We start from the raw sequence: 18,963 nt of genomic DNA, 5'->3' as shown, positions 1-18,963 counted from the left end.
CAATCCACAGAAAGCCAGGCATAACAGAGTGAATCTGAAATCCCAGCTCTACAGTGGCCAAGTGGGAGCTGGATACGGAAGAATTCCCAGAAACTTCGTATCGGTTTCTGGTTCAAACATTGCTTTGCTGTAGCATCCTTCTCTGGTTTCTGCTCTAGTCAGTTAATGTTGCTGTAATAAGAATATGACCAGCAGGCAGCTTGAACAGCAGGCAAGAATCTCTCAGCATTCTGGACACTGAAACTCCGAGGTCAGAGAGCACATCTGGCCAGGTGCCTAAGGAGGGTTCTTTGATGTCACTTTGGAAGGCAAGAGATCAATGGCATACCTGGACCCTCTGAGTACCTCGGGTCCCTTCTTCTCTATCGTCTGTCTTACACCTCACTTCAAACCTTTGCTCTGAGGTCACAGCTGTAACTAATCTGAGGAGAACACTCTGATCAAAGCACTTTCCTGTGAGAGGCATCATGAACAGGGTCGCACACATATGCTTCATTTTCGGTTCTATCAAGCATATGCTGAGAATCTAGAGACCTGGTATTCCCTGATCCTGTCATCAAATAGCTTGTCCTTGCTAAGCTGCCTCAGGACCATCTAGGATGACCTCTGTCTTTCCAGCCTGGCTGACAATTTGGGTGAAGAATTGTAATGAATGACCATACAAAAAGTGAGATGATATGTGTGTGTGTGTGTGGGGGGGAATAATGATTTTCATTCAACATGGTTTGAATTTAAGATACAAAGTGTTGTACAAGAAGCAGTAGATATATGATCTAGAGCTCCAAGAAAAGTTGACCAGACTGGAAGTGCAGAGTCAGGAACATTACACTGAAAATGCCAGAACAGGTAAGAGCTATCCCAGGAAATCTAGAAGGACTTAGAGGATGAGAGGTGTGGGCTGAACACAGGGTCTGTGTGTGTGTGTGTGGGGGCAGAATATGAAGGGTGGGTGGAAATGGAAGAGACAAGCATTAAGATCAGACATTGTCTGTATGAGTGACATGTTGGAACCAAGACAGTGGGGGGGGGGTCTGTGGAGAGAGGTGTCCATTCTCTCAATAATATAGTGACCTGAGCAGTGGTGTTGACTGGTTCCAGTTCTAGACCTAGACCTGATGGGCCCATTCATACAAGAGCAGGGAGTGGAACAGAAGGTGATCTTGGGGTGAATGCCCACAGGGCTCCTTTGGAGCTAAGGTGACATGGCCTTGGGGGAGGGCCCTGGGGCTCTCTGTAAACCCACCCAGGGAGATTACAAAGATTCAAATGAAAGAGACAATCTTCTGGCAAAACAAAAATCAATAAGTTTGACTGAGGCCAATTTGAATTTTAAAAGAACAGGATCAAAAAAACAAGAAAAGTGTTTGCAACATTTATGTTGAGATGGGTACTAGGGTTTAGACATCCCTGACAGCTGTTTTCCTCCAAACATCCATTCAGAGGGGAGACAAATTCTAGGCTCTATCAGCAGGTCCATAGAGAGAACGCAAAACATCCATGGACACATTCCAGAATCATTTTTTTTTTTAAGTTTGGCATCTCTTTGAAAATGAAACGTGACCAACAGGCACCAGGCAACAGGAAATAATCTCCCATATGTATGTAGATTCAAAAATAATAGCACGTTGGCAACCACGCCACAGAAATTTATTAAAAGAAAATCCCCTTGGCCAAGTAGAACCTGTGCCAAGAATGTAAAAAAGAATTTAATATTTCAGGATATCTATTAATATAATGTGCCAGATAAAAGGGGCAAAGCGCCCAAACTAACCCCTTGATGACTTAAATACCTGACAATTCCACACTTGGTCCTGATGGAGATTCTCAGCAGGCCAGGCATAACATCAATCTGCCTCTAACGGGGAGACCAAAATTATTAGCCTGACCTGGAGGCGTGAGGTTCGTAGAAGGGTCCTATGGAATGGCTGAGGTGGGAGCTGACTGGCCTTGAGAACTGAACTTGCAAAGTGCTTCCTTCTCAAATGAAATTACCAATCTACAGACGTCTCCAGAGTGGTGAGGGATGTTAGGGGAGCCGAGGTCACCCCTCAGTACCAGCTATTTGATGCTGAAAACTCCAGGGACTCCAAGTAGGTCAGGTACGAGCCTGATGCCTCCAGTAATCCTCACTGGATTTGGGGAGTTGTAATTTCCCTAACAGCCGCACTTACCTGGCCCTTTAAAAAGAGGGCTGCAGCTCCAGGCAAAATTATGATCATAGCTGTTGGGAGTACCCTGTATTAATATCCACGGCCAAGCAGATCCCAGGCACTCAGCACCCACTGACTGCCTCGTCTCTAACGGCAGTGCTGTGGAAGTGCTGCGGGCTCACTTTAGAGAAAACACAGAACAGCTCTGGGAAAGGAAGGACTGTTAGCTGGCCTCCCAGAGGCATGGTGGGATTTGATCCTCGTGCCTGACTCTAGAGCCCAGTGCTCTGGACCAGTCAGAAGCACAACATTCTATTTTTGTTTATTTTCTTTCTTCTGTGTGTGTGTGTGTGTGTGTGTGTGTGTGTGTGTGTGTGTCTGTGGTGTGCATGTTTGTGTGTGTGTGGGCACGCCTGTGTGTGCAGGGACATATGTATGCTTGTGGATGGAGGTCCAAGATTCGTGTCCCCGTGTTCTTTGCTTGATCTCTATCTTATTCACCGAGGCGGCATCTCCCAGTTGGGCTCTGAGAGAGCTCGCAGATAGGTCACAGCTCAGCTAGCTCTGGAGCTCCCTTCTCTGAGCACTAGCACAACAGGCTGTTTCTATGCTCCCGGGCTTTAGCGTGGGTTTTACGGATCTGAGTTGCCATCTCACACTTTCTCAGTAAATGCTTTAACCACAAAGACATCTATACAAGCTTTATTTATTTTCCTAAATACATTTCCTTGTGGGTATTAGAGTTTGCAACACAGTGCCATATGATGCGACAGGCAAGTGTCTCCCCTAGTGAAGCTGCCTTCACACTTGCGTCTCCTGTCTGACTAGGGACATCTGCTTACTTCAAAGTGCCCAGCACGGCATCACTTCCTTTTTCTTTAGTCCTCGTGTCTGCTACCTAACACCCTCTAACCCGTGCTTCCCAAGTTCTTCTCATCACAACCACGTGATGACCCACTCACCGTTCCTTTCTTCCTCTTCTCTCCCCCTTCACCCTTCCTCTCGCTCCCTCCTCTTTGTTAAAATAACATGAGATCACACAGACTATTTTTTTCTTTACTTGACACAATGTCCTTCAGATTCATTTATGTTCTAGACTGAATAGTATTTTGTCATATGCGCACACAAACTGTGCGTGTATATAAATTGTGTGTGTGTGTGCCCATGCAAGCTCATCTCACAGACTCTTTCATAGTCTCATTATCCACCTACCAATTGCTGTGACCATATGTCCTCCCCTGATTCACTTGTTAAAGTGGGAGTAGGGACAGGCAAGGCTCTGAGGAGGTGAGAACGGCACTGGAAGTGAACTCTCAAGAAAAGACTAGTACTCAGAAGAGAGCTTGTTGGATCCCATGGCATTGGGACCTTGACAGTATTTCTCACAGTGGCTGCACTGCTCTCATTCCTGATGGGGCACAAGAAGGTTCTCCTGTCTTACTTTATTGCTTCTATCTTTACATCAATAGCCATCCTTAAGGTTTTAACATTGAGCTATGATTTCCATTGCCATTTACTTCATGCTTAGCGATGTGAGCACCATTTCAACATGCGTTTTGGCTATTTTTATGTCCGATCAGTGCGTTCATTAATGAACACGAAATGAAATCTTGGCTGGAGAGACGGCTCAGCAGTTAACAGCTCTGGCTGCTCTTGCAGAGGACTCAGATTCGATTCCCAGCATCTGCACGAGAGTTGGCAGCCACCTGTAACCCCGGTTCCAGAGCGTTTGATGCTCGGCTCTTGCCTCCACGGGTAGCTGCACTCATATGTGAGTGTACACAACTCAGTGTCACACAATACTCAACCAATTAAAAAAATGAATTAATCAAGACATGGAATCTAGAAAGTGTTAGGTTACAGAAGTGCCTAAAAATGAACCGCCTATGTGCCAGCTATAGAAAATACAGGAGATGGCTCCTCATGTGAACGTGGAGCATGAAATATTCAGCGCTGGGTTGTGAATGCTCATGTCCTCATGTTAAAGCCTGGGTATCAGTGGGATGGAAGGGGAGGCAAGGCTTTGGGAGGTGGGAATGGCACCGGAAGCAAACTCTCAAGAAAGGACCAGCATTCTCATAAAAGAGGTCCCCATAACTGCCCCTCTCCTCCCTCCAGCGGGGGCGTATTTAGAAGGCATGATGTCTAAAGCTGCCTTCACTTCTGCCCGGGGCACCCCGACTTCACAGCCAATACCTTTCCGATGTGTGAAGTCAGCAATCAGTTTCTGGTATTGTGTTCTGGAACCCAAATACATGCCAGGAAATGGCTGAGAACCATTACAGTATAGTTTTTGAATTTCCCAAGAATTTCTGAAAGGCACAAAAGCATTTCAAAACTAAATGAATATGTTCCTGGACAAAAATCTTCTTACTGTGAATATTTCACTAAGATAAAACAGACATATTACATATGTCTTTCAAGATATTAGAATTCTTTAAATATTTTTCTTGTTTTTAAAAAATTTAAAATAAAGTTTAACTGCTGCATGAAACTTCTAAATTGTGTATGTTCATGAGTTATCACATGGTATACAATTCCAATATATGTATATATTACATATTTAAATGTGAGTACATATATCTACCTTTTACTTCTTTATCATTTCTTTAATGTATTAAGATGTGACTGGGCAGGAAAAGGAGTTCTGCTAAATTGTGACACAAGAAAGTGCCTATAAATAGTGATTGCATGTGGTTTATTTAAAAAAAAACAAGAAAGGATTTTAAATATTTTCCCATAAAGAATATTTTAGCCAAAGCATTATTTTTGGGATGAGAATATATCTCATAGCTCAGAGGTAGAACATTTGCCTAGTATGTAGGCCCCAAAACTACAAAGAAAAAAAAAAGTCTTTTTTTTTTTTTTTGTACCACTTGGTAGAATAACAAAAAGGCAAGTGCAGGTAAATTACAAAGATCCCCTGGAGGACACTCCTCTTATCAATTATCAATGCCAACTTTAGCTTTTTGATTTTTTGCTGTTGTGCATGCCTCTGTGTGAGTGTGTGCCTGTGTCTTGTGAGTATGTGCTGATGAGTACCGATGCCTTTGGGGGGCAGAAAAGGGTGTTAGTTCCTCTGGAGCTGGAGTCACAGACAGTTGTAAGCCGCCAAACATGGACCCTGAGACCTGATCTCAGGTCCCCTGAGAGAACAGCAAGTGCTCTTAACCACTGAGCCATCTCCTTAGCACCCGTCAGAGTCTATTTTAAAGTATAGTGCAGAACTGAATGAAAGAATAAATTTTAAAGTCATCAGAATAGAACAGATGATTCCAAAAGAGAACCCAGTACATATTACCATTTATTACATAACAAATGTACCATCTCAAATCATTGAGAAAAGAATAAATTATTCAGCAAATGGTTTTAAAATACTGACTAATCATTTGGGAAATTTAGAATTCTTTCATACCTTACAATGATACAAATCTAATATAGTTAATAAAGTATTAAAATAAGCTTTATATGATAATGACATAGAGAAATATAGATCAATATTTTTCTGTTCTCAGGATGAGTTTTTCCTAAATACAAATGGAAAGAAAGCATATATAAATTTGAGACATCCTATATAATAAAAATAGACCTATGTTGAAATGTAACAAAAACAAAATTGAAAAATTAAGGGCAGCGTGCAAATGTGTGCAGTACATATGAAAGAGCATTGCTTCAGCATGTACAGAGAATTTTAAAAATACATAGGAAATGGGTATGCAGGATCAAAAATAGACAAGGGCATGAACTGATCATTCCAAAAGAAAATAAAGGCAAGTAACAGAATATTACGAAAATAATCTTCCCTAGAGAATAAATGTAATTAGAACAATAATAAAAGGCAATGCTTTTGATTTTTATCTTTTCTTTCTTTCATTGCTCCTCACTTCCTCTCCATTCTCTCTTTCTCTCTCTCTCTCTCTGTCTTTCTCTTTCTCAGCTTAGGCTGGTGTTGAATATAGTCGAATTCCTGCCTCCTTGTTTTCTTGAGTGTTGGATTTCAGGCATGCACCACAATGCCCAGTTGAATTTGCTGATTGCAAATAATGTGATGCCGCAACTCCAGCACAAAAATCACCAATCCAACTAAAAAAATGAGCAAAGGCCATTCACTAGACCTTTACCCAAAGAGTATGTACAAAGACTTATGAAAGTGGAGAAGGATGCTGAGCATGATCAGACATCAAGGACACACAAACTAAAGTCACAACAGAATGCTTCCTTAAAACCATAAGGTCATCAACAACTAGATGCAAAAGTACTGGGTGCTGGCAGAGAGCTGGAAAAACTGGCTGCTTTGTGTATAGCTGAGAGGGAAGTAAGACAATGTAGAAAACTGGAGCTCCACAAGGAGAACAACAGAACCAAAAAATCTGGGCCCAGGGGTCTTTTCTGAGACTGATATGCCAACCAAGGACCATTCATGGAGATAACCTAGAACTCCTGCACAGATGTAGCCTGTGGCAGCTCAGTCTCCAAATGGGCTCCCTAGTAAGGGGAACAGGGACTGTCTCTTACATGAACTCAGTGGCTGGCTCTTTAATCACCTCCCCTTGAGTGGGGAGCAGCCTTACCAGGCCACAGAGGAAGACTATGAAAGACAGTCCTGATGATACCTGATAGGCTAGGGTCAGATGAAAGGAGAGGAGGTCCTCCCCTATTAGTGGAGTGGAGAAAGGGTGTGGGAGGAGATGAGGGAGGGAGAGAGGGTGGGATTGGGAGGGGACAAGGGTGGGGGCAACAGCTGGAATACAAAGTGAATAAATTGTAATAAGTAAAAAAATTGTATTAAAAAAGAAAATGGTATAATGATCCCTTAGCAACCTAAGCATGAAGTTTCTGTTAGTTTTAGCAATTCCACTTCTGGTTGTATAAAGATTAGTGGAAGGATTGGAGGGGATTCTTTCTGGACCATCACATAGCAGCATTATGCAAGATAGTCAAAAGGTCCATGTAATACAAGCCTTATCAATGCAAGAATAAATAAGCAAGATGTGTGTGTGTGTTCAAAATAGAATATTATTCAGCCCTCAATAGAAGATAATTCTCATAACATGACACAACCCAGAAGAACTTTTATGGCATCATGTAGGTGAAATATGTCCATCACACAATGCTCGAACATTATATGAGATACTCAGAACACCTACAACAGCTGCACACACACACACACACACACAAAGTGAGTAGAATTGCATTCAGAAGGAATTTAGGAAGAGGTGGATACAATGGGTAGTCATTGTTGACAAGAATTAGAGTTTCACTGAGGATAGAAAGTAGTAAGAGAGAGATCGGTGGTGATGTTCGTGTAAATTTTATATTCTGTGTATTTTTACCACGCATTCTGGTTTTGGCTTACATTTCCACATCACAGTCCATTGTGAAAAGAAGCTAAGGCCGGAGCGCAAGGCAGGGCTATGGAGCTTTGAACTGAAGCAGAGGCCATGGAGGAATGGCGCTTACTGGCTTCCTTCCAGTGGCTTGTTCAGCCAGGTTTCTTATATGACCAAGGACTGCTTGCCCAGGGGTGGCGCCATCCACAGTGGCTTGGGCTCTTCCACATCAATCATTAGTTGAGAAAACGTCCCACAGATTTTCCCATAGGCAAATCTGATGGAGGCAATTGAACCAACTGCCTCAGTGACTCTGGTTTGTGTCAAGATTTCAAAAGTTAGTCAGTACTTCACAGTAGAAACCACGCCTGAGTTCTGAGTTTTCATGACTGATCTTTAGAGAACAATCTAGAAAAAGAAGAGAAGATAAGCTCAGGCTACTGGGGAAGAAATCTCAGCTTAGGCTTGAGGTAGGCAAAAACTGATGATTAAAAAATATTTCCCATGGAGGTCATTATTACAGCTTTGCCTTCACATAGACTTGAGGCTCAAGTTTATATTAAAATGATTTGATCCTAGGAATCACCAATTGGAAGATTAACAAATCTATTTCTCAGTCAATGGTGGCCTGAGGACTTGGCACTCCGGCGTAGGAGATATTTCTAGAAAACTGCAAATTATAAATTCCATTCTCTCAAAATGGATTTTAGAGATTTTCTTTGATCCCCATCACAATCCTCCCAGGTAGTTTTTGATTCTAGAATCCATTCTAAAGTGTGAAGAGGCAAAAGCGTCCCTCCACAAATCAATTTGCTAAAGAAGAGTCAAGGGCAAGGCTGCAGGGCTCAGTCCACAAAACCAGATCCCATAATGAGGCCCCAAGGCTTGAGGCGGCCATACTTGGGCAAAGATGTGGCCTTTACGTGTGCACAGTTGAACTGTTGGGGGCAAAGGCAGTAGGACAGTCATCAGCAGTATTGATCTGTACTTTCTACCATGTCAACAAAGGAACCACCATTTAATTCAGCTGTGAAAGCTATGCGGATATTTCTCAGGGTGTCATAGATCCTGATGCTGAGCTAGGCAGAGTCTTGGTAAGCAGGGCAAGTAAGCACACCCGTAAAGAGGAGGATTAACAACCTGGACCACATGAGATTAAGACTTTTGTTAAGAGAAGCTGGGAAGATGACTTGGTCAGTAAAGCATAAGGGCTTGGGCCCCATGCCCAGACTCCATTCAAACAAACAAACAAACAAACAAACAAACAAAACCATAAGACAGTGTAGTGGAGAAATGCTTGTAAGGTCATCTCTGGGAAAGCAGGGATGGGGAGAGTCACTGGCCAGCCAGCCTAGCCTAAGTAAGAGTCAGGCCGGTGAGAGACCCTGTCTTTTAAAAATTAAAGGTATGCTCTTCCCTAGGGTGAGACTAGTTCTTCTGCTCCCAGCATCCCTTAGTTGCACGCAGTTGTTTGTGTCGGGCTGAGGTCTCCTGGGTTTTCTCTGTCCAGGATAGCATGTCTGCTGGTGGTGTTCTTGTTCCGCTCATATTGTGTTGGTGAGAAACTATTAGTGCAGCCTCTGACATTCCTAGGAGACACAACCTCACAGCGAAATTCCCTGTTCTTCTGGCTCCGACAGTCTTTCTGCCCCCTCTTCTACACTGATCCTGAGCCTTGGGTTGCACAAATTATGTTGTAGATGTATCGATTAGGGCTGGGCTCTACAACTTATACATACACATAGATGCATATGACAATGTAAAAAGAAGCCATGAATTAGGAAGTTAGCAAGGAGGGTTTGGAGGGAGAAAAGAGAAGGGGGAATTTATGTAACTATATTTTATTCTCAAAAAACATTTACGAAGGTGAATAATGCCTGAGGAATGACTGAAGAGGTCCTTTAGCCTCTGCTTCCAAATATCCACTCAGACAGACAGACAAACAGTCAGGCAGACAGACAGTCAGTCAGACAGGCAAACAGATAGACACAGACACACAGAGGAGATGGAAAACAATTTCTGCTAAGCCACAAAGAGGCATTTTTTTCAGAATATGAGAAAAAGGTATGCATTGTATCTATCTCTTTTTCCTGCCCAAAATATATAAAGAACTCCAGAAGAAAGGAAGACAATCTAATAGACAAGTAAACAAGAGGCATGAACAACTACTTCACTATCTATGCGCATGTATCTACATATCTATTACATATATATGCCAATAATCATGTGAAAACCCACTGGCTTCACTGGCCATTTTAACACTACAAGTTAAAATAGTTTGCCAATCACCTATGACACAGCTGAAAAATCAGACAGCTGATACCGAGTGTTGGGAGCGCCGAGGGACTGAACTGTTACTGGCTGGGATGCGTACTGATACGCATGGAAAGCGGACAGTATCTACATGTGCGCACGCACCCGCTATGATCAACAAGGCTGCTCCTAGGTATATGCATAACGGATTAGTTCATATGCATCATGGAGGGTACTGTAAGAATGAGCAAGGAGAACTGTATAGGGCTCCCGGCAGAAGAAACCACCCAAGGAGCCCCCGCCAGTGATGTGCTCTGCTCCTGCGATGGATGACACGCTGGAAATGAAAACGCGGCTGCAGCACTCTGCGTGGCCCAGCATCACGGAGAGCGGAAGAACCGGGGTATTAACTGCTCCACATTGATGGACGCATTGGTCACAATTTCCAAAGCAAAACAAATAATTTGCTTAGTTAGGAGTGAGGAACTTGTTCACCTTCGGGAGGTGCTGACTAGAAAAGAGTGATCAGGATATGGAATATTCTGGGGTGTGAATCACATTCTATTTTGTGATTTATGTGGTGGCTAGCCACAACCAAGAGGGTTTTGTTGTTGTTGTTTGTTTGTTTTTTAATTCACTGAGTAGTAATCTTTTTGTACCTTTTTGGGGGGATGTTATATTTGGATGGAGAATTTGTTAGAAAAGGAAAGCTGACAGGAGTTTTCAAAGTCTCTATAACAATGAAAATACAATGCACAGGCCCAGGATTTTCTCATGAAACGAATCCAGTCACAGATATACGCAATGCTTCTGCATCAGGGTGCTGGCTTGAATATTTTCCCAGTGTGTCGAAGCTTGGAAAGAACCTAGATGTGCAAAGCAAATGTAGCTGATAAAGTCAAAGTAGTGAGCAAGGAAATGGGATGAATGGGATGGTACACCACCGATGATTTTGGAGGCTGGCAAAGTGTGCCTGGAAACAGTGTGTGGAAGAAAAGGCTCACTGCGCATCTAGGAAGAGACTTTTCCAATTTTACTTCCAGCCTGTATCAACACAAGAAAGGAAATGCACTTGAAAGAAACAGCAGAAGCACTGAACTTATATCTGGGTGGATGTGCGATGCCCATATTTTTCTTCCTTAGATTATTTTGATTTTCCAGTTGTCTGCATCGAATACCTTTCATTTTTCTGTGTATGGAGGAAACATAAGCAGCAATAGAGTCAGCTCATAAATCTAAGTGCTGGTGAGTAATACTTTAAATTATTTATCAACAGGAGGAACTATAAGCAGGCTACCTTTTCCAAAGCCATTTCTTTGGTTCAGTAGGAAATATGAAGAAGACAATAGATACGCATGCTTTTTCTAGGCTGGAGTGGAAGAAATGTGACAGGAGGACATGACTATTGTTCTTTGGGGCATTACATAATCCTTAGAATGTAGAACTGTCCAATGGTTGAAGAAGCATTGAAGAACATAGTGGCTGGGTCTGGTGGTATACTCTTTAAATCCTAGCACTCAGGAGGCAGAGGCAGGCGGGTCTCTCTGAGTTTGAGGCCAGCCTGGTCTACTAAGCAAGTTCTAGGATGGCCAGGGCTCTATTACTCAGAGAAACCCTGTCTTGAAAAACAACAATAAGAGAGAGAGAGTGGTTCAACCTAGGAGGTTAGGCCTGGCCTTGCTTCCCTGGTAATTTGAGTATGTTTTGATTCATTCTTCCTTTCAGTAGAAATTTAATTTCTTGTCTATCATTGCTTCATGCCTGTGCTGGGGAAATGCTGGGGATGAGCTAGACATTAAGTGGCTGCTCACTGAGGGTCACAGAGCCTTTCTCAAAATCCCAGCCATGTCCTTATGAATGGAGGCAACTTCCTTTAAGAGTGGGTGGTGTGCTAGGTTCCGAGCGTTATCACTCAGTAATAGTTTGTGGCTCCATTGGGGTAGTAGATGGATTATACCATGCCTTCAAATATCAATTGTGTGTGCGTGGTGGAGCTGTAAACTTACTGATGGGAATGAGGTGAGGTGGAATCTAAAAGTCCAAAGGCAGGAACAGCTGGCTGAACTTTTGGAAAGTCAGTTGTGTCAGCTGAAATAATTTCAGTGATGTTGACTTCCGGGTTTGGTTAGTGGTGGAATTCTCTGTTTCAAGAGGGGATTAATGGTGGTTTATGCACACATGTGATGATTGTACATTAGTGTTTCATACTTTCTTTTTTTTTCTTTTCTTTTTTTTTTAGTCCTCACAACATTAAAAATGCCAACCAGAAAGCTAAGCATGGTGTCCTATGCCTTTAATTCCAGCATTCTGGAGTTTCAACCAGGCATATCTGTGAATTCAAGGGCATCTTGGTCTAAATAGCAAGTTCTTCTCCAGCTTGGATCTATGCAGTATGATCCTATCTCAAGCATCAACAACAAAGACCAGAACAACAATAACAAACAAGATAACAACAACAAAACTAAATTAAATATCATGCTTGCCAGCTGGGGATTCTGTCCTTTTGAGATGGAGAGCCCAGTGCCCTGGTTTTCTCGGTCGCAATGATAAAACAGTGAGTGAAAGCAACCTGGGGCAGGAAAGTGTATGTGTGTCATACATTTTACAGTCTATCATCAAGGTAAGCCAAGACAGGAACTTAGTCAGAGACCACGGAGGAACATTGCCTGTTGTACTGCTTCCGGGGGCTTCCTCGGCTAGCTTTCTGTGTAGCCCAGACCCACCTGCCTAGGGAAGAATCATCACAATGGGCCAATCGGGAGTTAAGAAAATCACAGAGATGGCCACAGGCCATATCAGGTCTGAGCAGATATTCAGCTAAGGTTCCCTCTTCTCAGCCGTCCCGAGGATTGTTTTAAGTTGACAGCTGAAGCTAATGGTGACACCCAGGCTCAGAGATAGTGAACCATGCTTACTGTCAAGAGAAGTGGCAACTGGAGGAGGTTTGGAATTTTGTCTATCTAACCTCAAAGCCTGGGATCTTTTTGCATCATCTGGATGGAACCTTAGGTCACTTCCATGATGGCCAAAGAATCTCACATTTGACTTTTTGTAAGCTTCTATGCTGTCACCAAGTCAAATTGGGGGAAAATTCAGCTACTGGGGCAAAGGGGAGTTTTTCTTTGGTCTATTGATCTCTGTCCAGCACCCTGTAATTAAACTCAGCTTTGGTCTTTCTGGAAGAGTTAGTGGAAAGATTGAGGAGGGGACACACATTAGTGGCTTTCAGATTTTTCAGCTCAACTAATGGAAAAGGAAACAAAATACAATTACATTAAACTTCATGACTACATGTGCTAACAGGAATTGGCTCTAAGGAAATCATCCCTTAAGGATCAAGTCAAAGACTGGATTTTCAACTAGTAGCATAGCCAAGAAGCCAATAATGACTTAACTATCTGTGCTTCATCATCTCAGCAACTTATCGTCCTTTATTGGAGCCCTATCTGAGAAGGGAGAGAGAGAAAGGGGGGGTGCTGTATGTTCCTGGGGAACTTATATATATAAAGTAGACATGCTTTCCCCAGGTAACACATGTGCCTGTGTAGTTTTAAATGTTGGTTCTCTTCACTCACAGATTCCTCACAGTTTCTGAACCTTTGAAAGATTCTGTTGACCCTCAGTGACAAAATATCTGTAGTATGTGCTAATGGGATCTTAGGTTTACCCAAACAGTCCTTATCTTTCAGATAAGCAACCTAAAAGATTTTCCTGGTAAAGGGATCTGATGACTCAGAATTTGCTTTACGATGATTCTGTTGGGGAGGGGTGCTAGTGATGGGATAGCCCATCAAACATACTGTCCCTGAACCGGTAACCCGGGAACTAACCCTCTGCTTAGACCGATGGTGTTCTTGATGCTGTTTGTTTTCCTTTGTGTGTATTGAAATTTTCCACAAAAGCAGTGTCACACGATACAAGGACACTGTTTTCAAAGCACCTGGAATAAATGTTCTCTAGTGTTGCTAATTTCGACCCTCTGTGATTTAGCTTTCCAAGGAAAATGCAAAGAAAATGCACTTCAGCGATAGATGTCATGTGGCCTTGTTTTATGTTTGGTGGTGCTTTGTGCATTTTATTTACTCAGACGCTGCGTGAATGTGCTTGCCTCTTAGCATGCTGTATACGCTTCTGGACTAGAAAGTGCCAGGTGATTCTGGGATAATGCACTTAAATTCTTCTACACATGTTTTTTTTTTTTTTTTGGGGGGGGGTGGGTGGGAAGCAGCAAACACAAGGACAGAGAAGCCAAATAAAATCTGGGCACCGCCATTTCACACACTGTGTGGCTCTGCTCATCTACTTGTTTTTGAAGTGCTATGGGTTGAATTTAGGTCCTTGAGCAAGCTAAACAAGCCAAGTGTTCCACCACCGAGCTGCATCTCCAGTTCTTGACTTCTTTTTTTTCCATGCATGCATGTTTGTACATGCATGCATGTGTGTGCTTGCCTGTGGAGGCCAGCGTAAAGCCTCAGGTGTCATTCTCGGGGGCCGTCCCCCTTGCTTTTTGAGGCAGAGTCTCTCCCTGGCCTAGAATGTGCCAGGTAGGCTAGAATGGTTGCTCAGTGAGCTCTAGAGATCTGCAGTTTTTGCCTTCCTAGTGCTGGGATTAGAAACAGGCACAGCTGTGCTTAGCTTTTTTAAAAATTTTTTCACAATTTATTCATTGTATATTCTGACTGAAGCCCCCTCCCTCATTTCTCCCCAGTCTCACCCTTCCTCACTCTTCCCCCCCATTCCTTTCCCCTAGTCCACTGAAAGGGGGAGTTCCCCACTGTTGCCATCTGCCTGTAGTTGGTCTAGTCTCATCAGGACTGCCTGGATTCTCTTCCTCCATGGCCTGGCAAGGCTGCACCACCAGGCAACTGAGTTCATGACAGAGGCAGCTTAGCTTTTTAAAGGGTGGTTTTGGGGATCTAAGTTGGGACTTCATGATGGTGTGGAAAATACTAATTAAGCCACTGCCCTAGCCCCATTTCTTAGAAGATGTGGTCTGACAAGATGACTCACTGGATGAATGCTCTTGCTTCCAAGTCTGATGATCTGAGTTCCATCCCAAGAAGCCTGTGGTACAAGGACAGAACTGACTCCCAGAAGATGTGCTCTGACCTTCACACATGAACCATGCTATGTGCACTCATGATAGAGTGTGTTCATACATATAAATAAATAAATGTGATTAAAAGCTGTGAGCAGGTGTGGTGATGTAATCCTAGACAAAAATAAAGATGATGATAAGGAAAAGAGGAGAAAGGAGAGGAGGAGGGAGAGGATGTGGAGGACAGATGTGTTGCCATTGACCTCTCACTGAGGTCCTGATCTCTGGAACACCAGGAGAAATGGCTGATGCAAGCATTGCACGAAGGACAGATAAAGATCAAGAAAATACTGACTCCAGGGTCATGTTGTTCTGGTCCTGCTCTTGCCATTCAGTGAGCTGCATGACCTTGGGTTGGTCACCTCTCTTTCCAGAGCTTCTTACTGCTCTAGGCATGCAATGGCTGTCACAGTAGAACTTTCTAGTTTAGGGTCATGTCTGCCTAGAGGCAGTATTTGGTAGACACCATTGTCCTTGCCACTAAATAAACATAAAAATAGGAGAAAACAAGTAAAACAGAGAATGAAGTGCTGCCTGAGTTTGCTTTTGGACTGTCAAGCGGTGCCCCTGGACTTTTCAAATATCTAGCACTTGTTATTTTTATATTTAGAAATTCTCTCTCTCTCTCTCTCTCTCTCTCTCTCTCTCTCTTGAGGCAGGGTCTCATGCTGTAATCCTCTTGCTTCTGCTTTTCAAGTGCCAGGATTACAGGTCCATGACCGGGTACAAAGCATCTCTTAAGAGGAATTGAAGAAGTCTCTACAGGCCGGTGGAATGGCTCAGTGGCTAAAAGCACTTGCCAACAGCTGGATGACCCGAGTTTGATCCCTGGATTCCACATGGTGGAAGGAAAGAACTGATTTCTGCACGTTGTCTTCTGACCCCCACACAGCACTGTCATAGGCACAGGCCTACATACAGATTTACATTAATAAATCCATGGAATAAGAAGTCAAAAAACTAAATGTACAAAAAAGTCTTCACAGAGAGATTTCAGTGCCCAGTAGGCCCTATACTGTGCATCTCCCAGTCAATATTTTAATTTATTGTGTTTAGCTGACATATTGTAATTGTGTTGCAATATGAAGTACATGTGATGTTTTTTTGAAATATGGATCTGGAATTTAGTGTAGCTGATTAACATGTCTATCATTTAGGTTACTTGACATTTTTGGGGGCTGTATTAGAAATCTATTTTCTTGTTTCTGTTGAAATGTGCACATTTTAATGAGCATGGCCACTTCCTGGGAGAGCCCGATAGGGAGCGATCGCTGCTCTGCCTGTATTTTCCCAGCAGGCTTTCTGCTCTCTAGGGCACAGACATTCCTAAAGGCCAGTGACATTCGCTGTGCACACTGGTGGTCTCTCCAGCTCCTGTCCCAAGCCATCTACCCCTCACCACAGCTCTTCCACAGCAGCAGCCCAGCCTCTTTCGAGGGTGTGAACCCCCTTGATCCAGACACAAACACCACTTCAGAAAAATCACCCCTATGCGTGCTGTTCTGTGTCTAGTTTCATAGGGGTCAGGGCGCCCTCTGAGGAGCCCATCTCCTAGGGTGGGCTAAGGATCACCTAGGATACCTAAGGCCACAATGGCAAACAGACAGGTGCTTAGATGCACATCAGGCACGTAGATGGCTTTGAGAAAAATGGACATCTACAGAGCTGAAATTGTAAGCCAGATAAATTGGTGGATAATTACGGGAATTACATAGAAGGATTTTGCTTTGCCAAATGATTTACATGAAGACATCTATAAATAACAGACCCATGCTGTGTGTTTGAATCAGGGTGCTGTTTCACCCAAAGGCTAAGACCTTTCCGAACCTACCTACTGCAGGATGGTAGGCTCAATGAAAAGTTTAAAAAAATAAATACTTTCACTCTTGTGCTGTGTCATACCATCTGCAGAATGCCAGAGCACCTCCCAAATGGCAGCCGGCCCTCGGCCTCTCTAGGAGTGGTGGTCAATGCTGGGCAAGAATTAGTTCCATTGGGTTCCAGGTAGAAGAGAGGAATTTCGTATACAGGCATGGAGCCTGCTTCCAAATGAACCATCTAGCGTGGTGGATCCCATTTCCCAACTCACACAGGGAAAGGATACATCTGCCAAGGCAGCAAGAGAGAGTGAGGAGTTCTCACCTGTTCTTCAAATGGTCTTGTCTGCCTTTCCAGTGGGATCTTTAGAGAAGTCGCCACTGGTGCCCAGATGGGACAGCTCGGAGTGAAATTGGAGGGGGCAGCAGTTTTGGTCTTAGCCCACCATCTCTGATAGTTAACCACTGACGCTGAGAGGGTCACGGTGCCGGTGTCATGCTATCACCAATGCCTCTGGTGCTGGGATGCCGTAAGGGTCGCACTTCTCCTTGCTCTGATCGGCCCTCTAAACATGCATTCCTTTGCAGCATAGGGAGCACTTACACCCCCTGGCGCCCCCCCCCCCAATTACTCCAAGTACTCCCAGAGACCTCTGCGTAGCCAGGAGCCTCGCACTTAGAGGAGTCTATGAAACTAACCGCGTCTCCGTCTTACGAGGCTTACTCTCCTGGCCCAGTTGCCATTTGGCTCTGTGCAGTTAAGCAGCTACGCTTTACTTGGTTCTCTTCCAACTTTTCCAAACATGTGCCTGGCACCCACGCAAGTTTCAAAGGAAGTGTAAATGTGACAGCAGACGTGCTGCGGGGTTGGTTTTGTGTATATGTGTTACTGTGACTCTTAAAAAGACAAGTGTTAAGTGTTAAGTTCTACAGAGTAGCAACTTGTACAGCAGGAACGCTAACTTTCTCTTAATATATTTCTTTAAACTCGTGGTATCTAAGTTAGGGAGGCACCCTAGTAAGCGAAAGGTCCCTGAGACCCCAGGATGAGGCACGCTTTGTGGACTCAAGTGTTCAAGCTTTCTAAAAGAATAACCCTAGGATGTCAGTCTGTCTGCTTCCAGAAGCCACCCATTCCCACCAAGGCTTGGGGACACAATCAGGTTCAGGGCATGCATCATCCTAACTCCCTTCTCCCGCCCAAGGAAGCCATCTGGGCACCAGGGTTAGGGTGAAGTGCCTGGGCTCCTAAGGCAGAAGCTCTGCCAAGGTTTGCTCTGTGCAGCTGGCTCAAAGTAGCATTGGGTTCAGCTGACCCCAGCTCTCTGGGGATGAGTCCCAGCTCCCCCGGGCACCCGGACCCCAGAGGAAAGGTGACAGAGGGAAAGGACTTGCTGTTTCCACAGGGCAGGCGCGCGGTACCTTGGATTCCAGGCTGCTGGTGGACGCAGGAGAGGGCGGCTGCTCTGTGCCGGTCGCCTCCCGGGTCAGCCCATCCCCGCTGTCCTCGCGGGCGCCGCTTGGAGGGATCATCGTGGCCGAGGGAACGGTGTTGGGCTCCCGGGGTGGGGGGGACCGCAGGCTTGCTTGACTTCGGTGCTCACTCAGTGCCGCGTCCCCGGGATGTCCATCCCGCCAGGCGGCAGCGTGTGCCCTGGGGCCTCGCCTGGCCAGGTCCTGCCCACCTCCCGGGCTTCTGCCCCGCCCCGCGCAGCGCCAGTGGCCACCTCGCCCGAGATCGCAAGCTTGAGTCCTGACTGCCGCCCACTGAAGCGGGCGGGTGGGCCCGGGCTGGCCCCTCCGAGGAGGGGAGGAGGCGGCTCGGGGCGGGGCTGCGTGGTCGTGCGGGGAACCCAGGGCGGGCGGGGTCCCCACTCACCGACAGTGCGGGAGATCCGCGGTGAGCGCCCTTGCTGGGTCTGGTGGTGTTCTAACGAAAATGCTCAGCAAAACCCCAAGGAACAGAAAGCTAGTACAAACAAGTGCTATGGGCCACCTTCAGCAACTCCTCATCCCTGACCCCGAGTGAAGAGAGATGTGGTGGCACTTAGCTTAATTTATAGTTCAGTGACAGCAGGGACTAGTGTGGGCGTCCTCTGACCCACGGACACTGCCATTTCCAATGTTTCCGCCTTGATCTAAATCAGGCAGCTAATGCGCTTGGTGTATGGACACCTGGTCCCCAGTTTCTCCTGCTGAGCCCCAAAGGCTCACTACGGGTTAGGCATGGTCACTTCCATTTATAGGCGAGGAAACCGAGGTTTGAACAGGGTTGCTTTAAGTCGCTAAGCTATAAATGGCAGAGCTGGGACTTG

The 18,963-nt window shown here is 44.7% G+C and overlaps 1 protein-coding gene across 2 annotated transcripts in view; it reads right to left on the bottom strand.

The window, feature by feature from the left end:
- Stac (SH3 and cysteine rich domain) overlaps positions 1-18,654 on the bottom strand; it is a 116,711-nt gene extending 98,057 nt beyond the window's left edge. The window contains exon 1 of one of the 2 annotated variants that reach the window (XM_021663669.2): positions 18,071-18,654. In XM_021663669.2, coding sequence (XP_021519344.1) covers positions 18,071-18,181 — 111 coding nt within the window. In that variant the 5' untranslated portion in view covers positions 18,182-18,654. The remainder of the gene's footprint in view (positions 1-18,070) is intronic. The other variant, XM_060385172.1, reaches the window with a different exon arrangement.
- Between the last annotated feature and the right edge of the window lie 309 nt (positions 18,655-18,963).

Source organism: Meriones unguiculatus, chromosome 6 (assembly GCF_030254825.1).
Source record: "Meriones unguiculatus strain TT.TT164.6M chromosome 6, Bangor_MerUng_6.1, whole genome shotgun sequence".
Taxonomy (NCBI): Eukaryota; Metazoa; Chordata; class Mammalia; order Rodentia; family Muridae; genus Meriones; species Meriones unguiculatus.
This window is presented reverse-complemented; position numbering and strand designations above follow the sequence as displayed.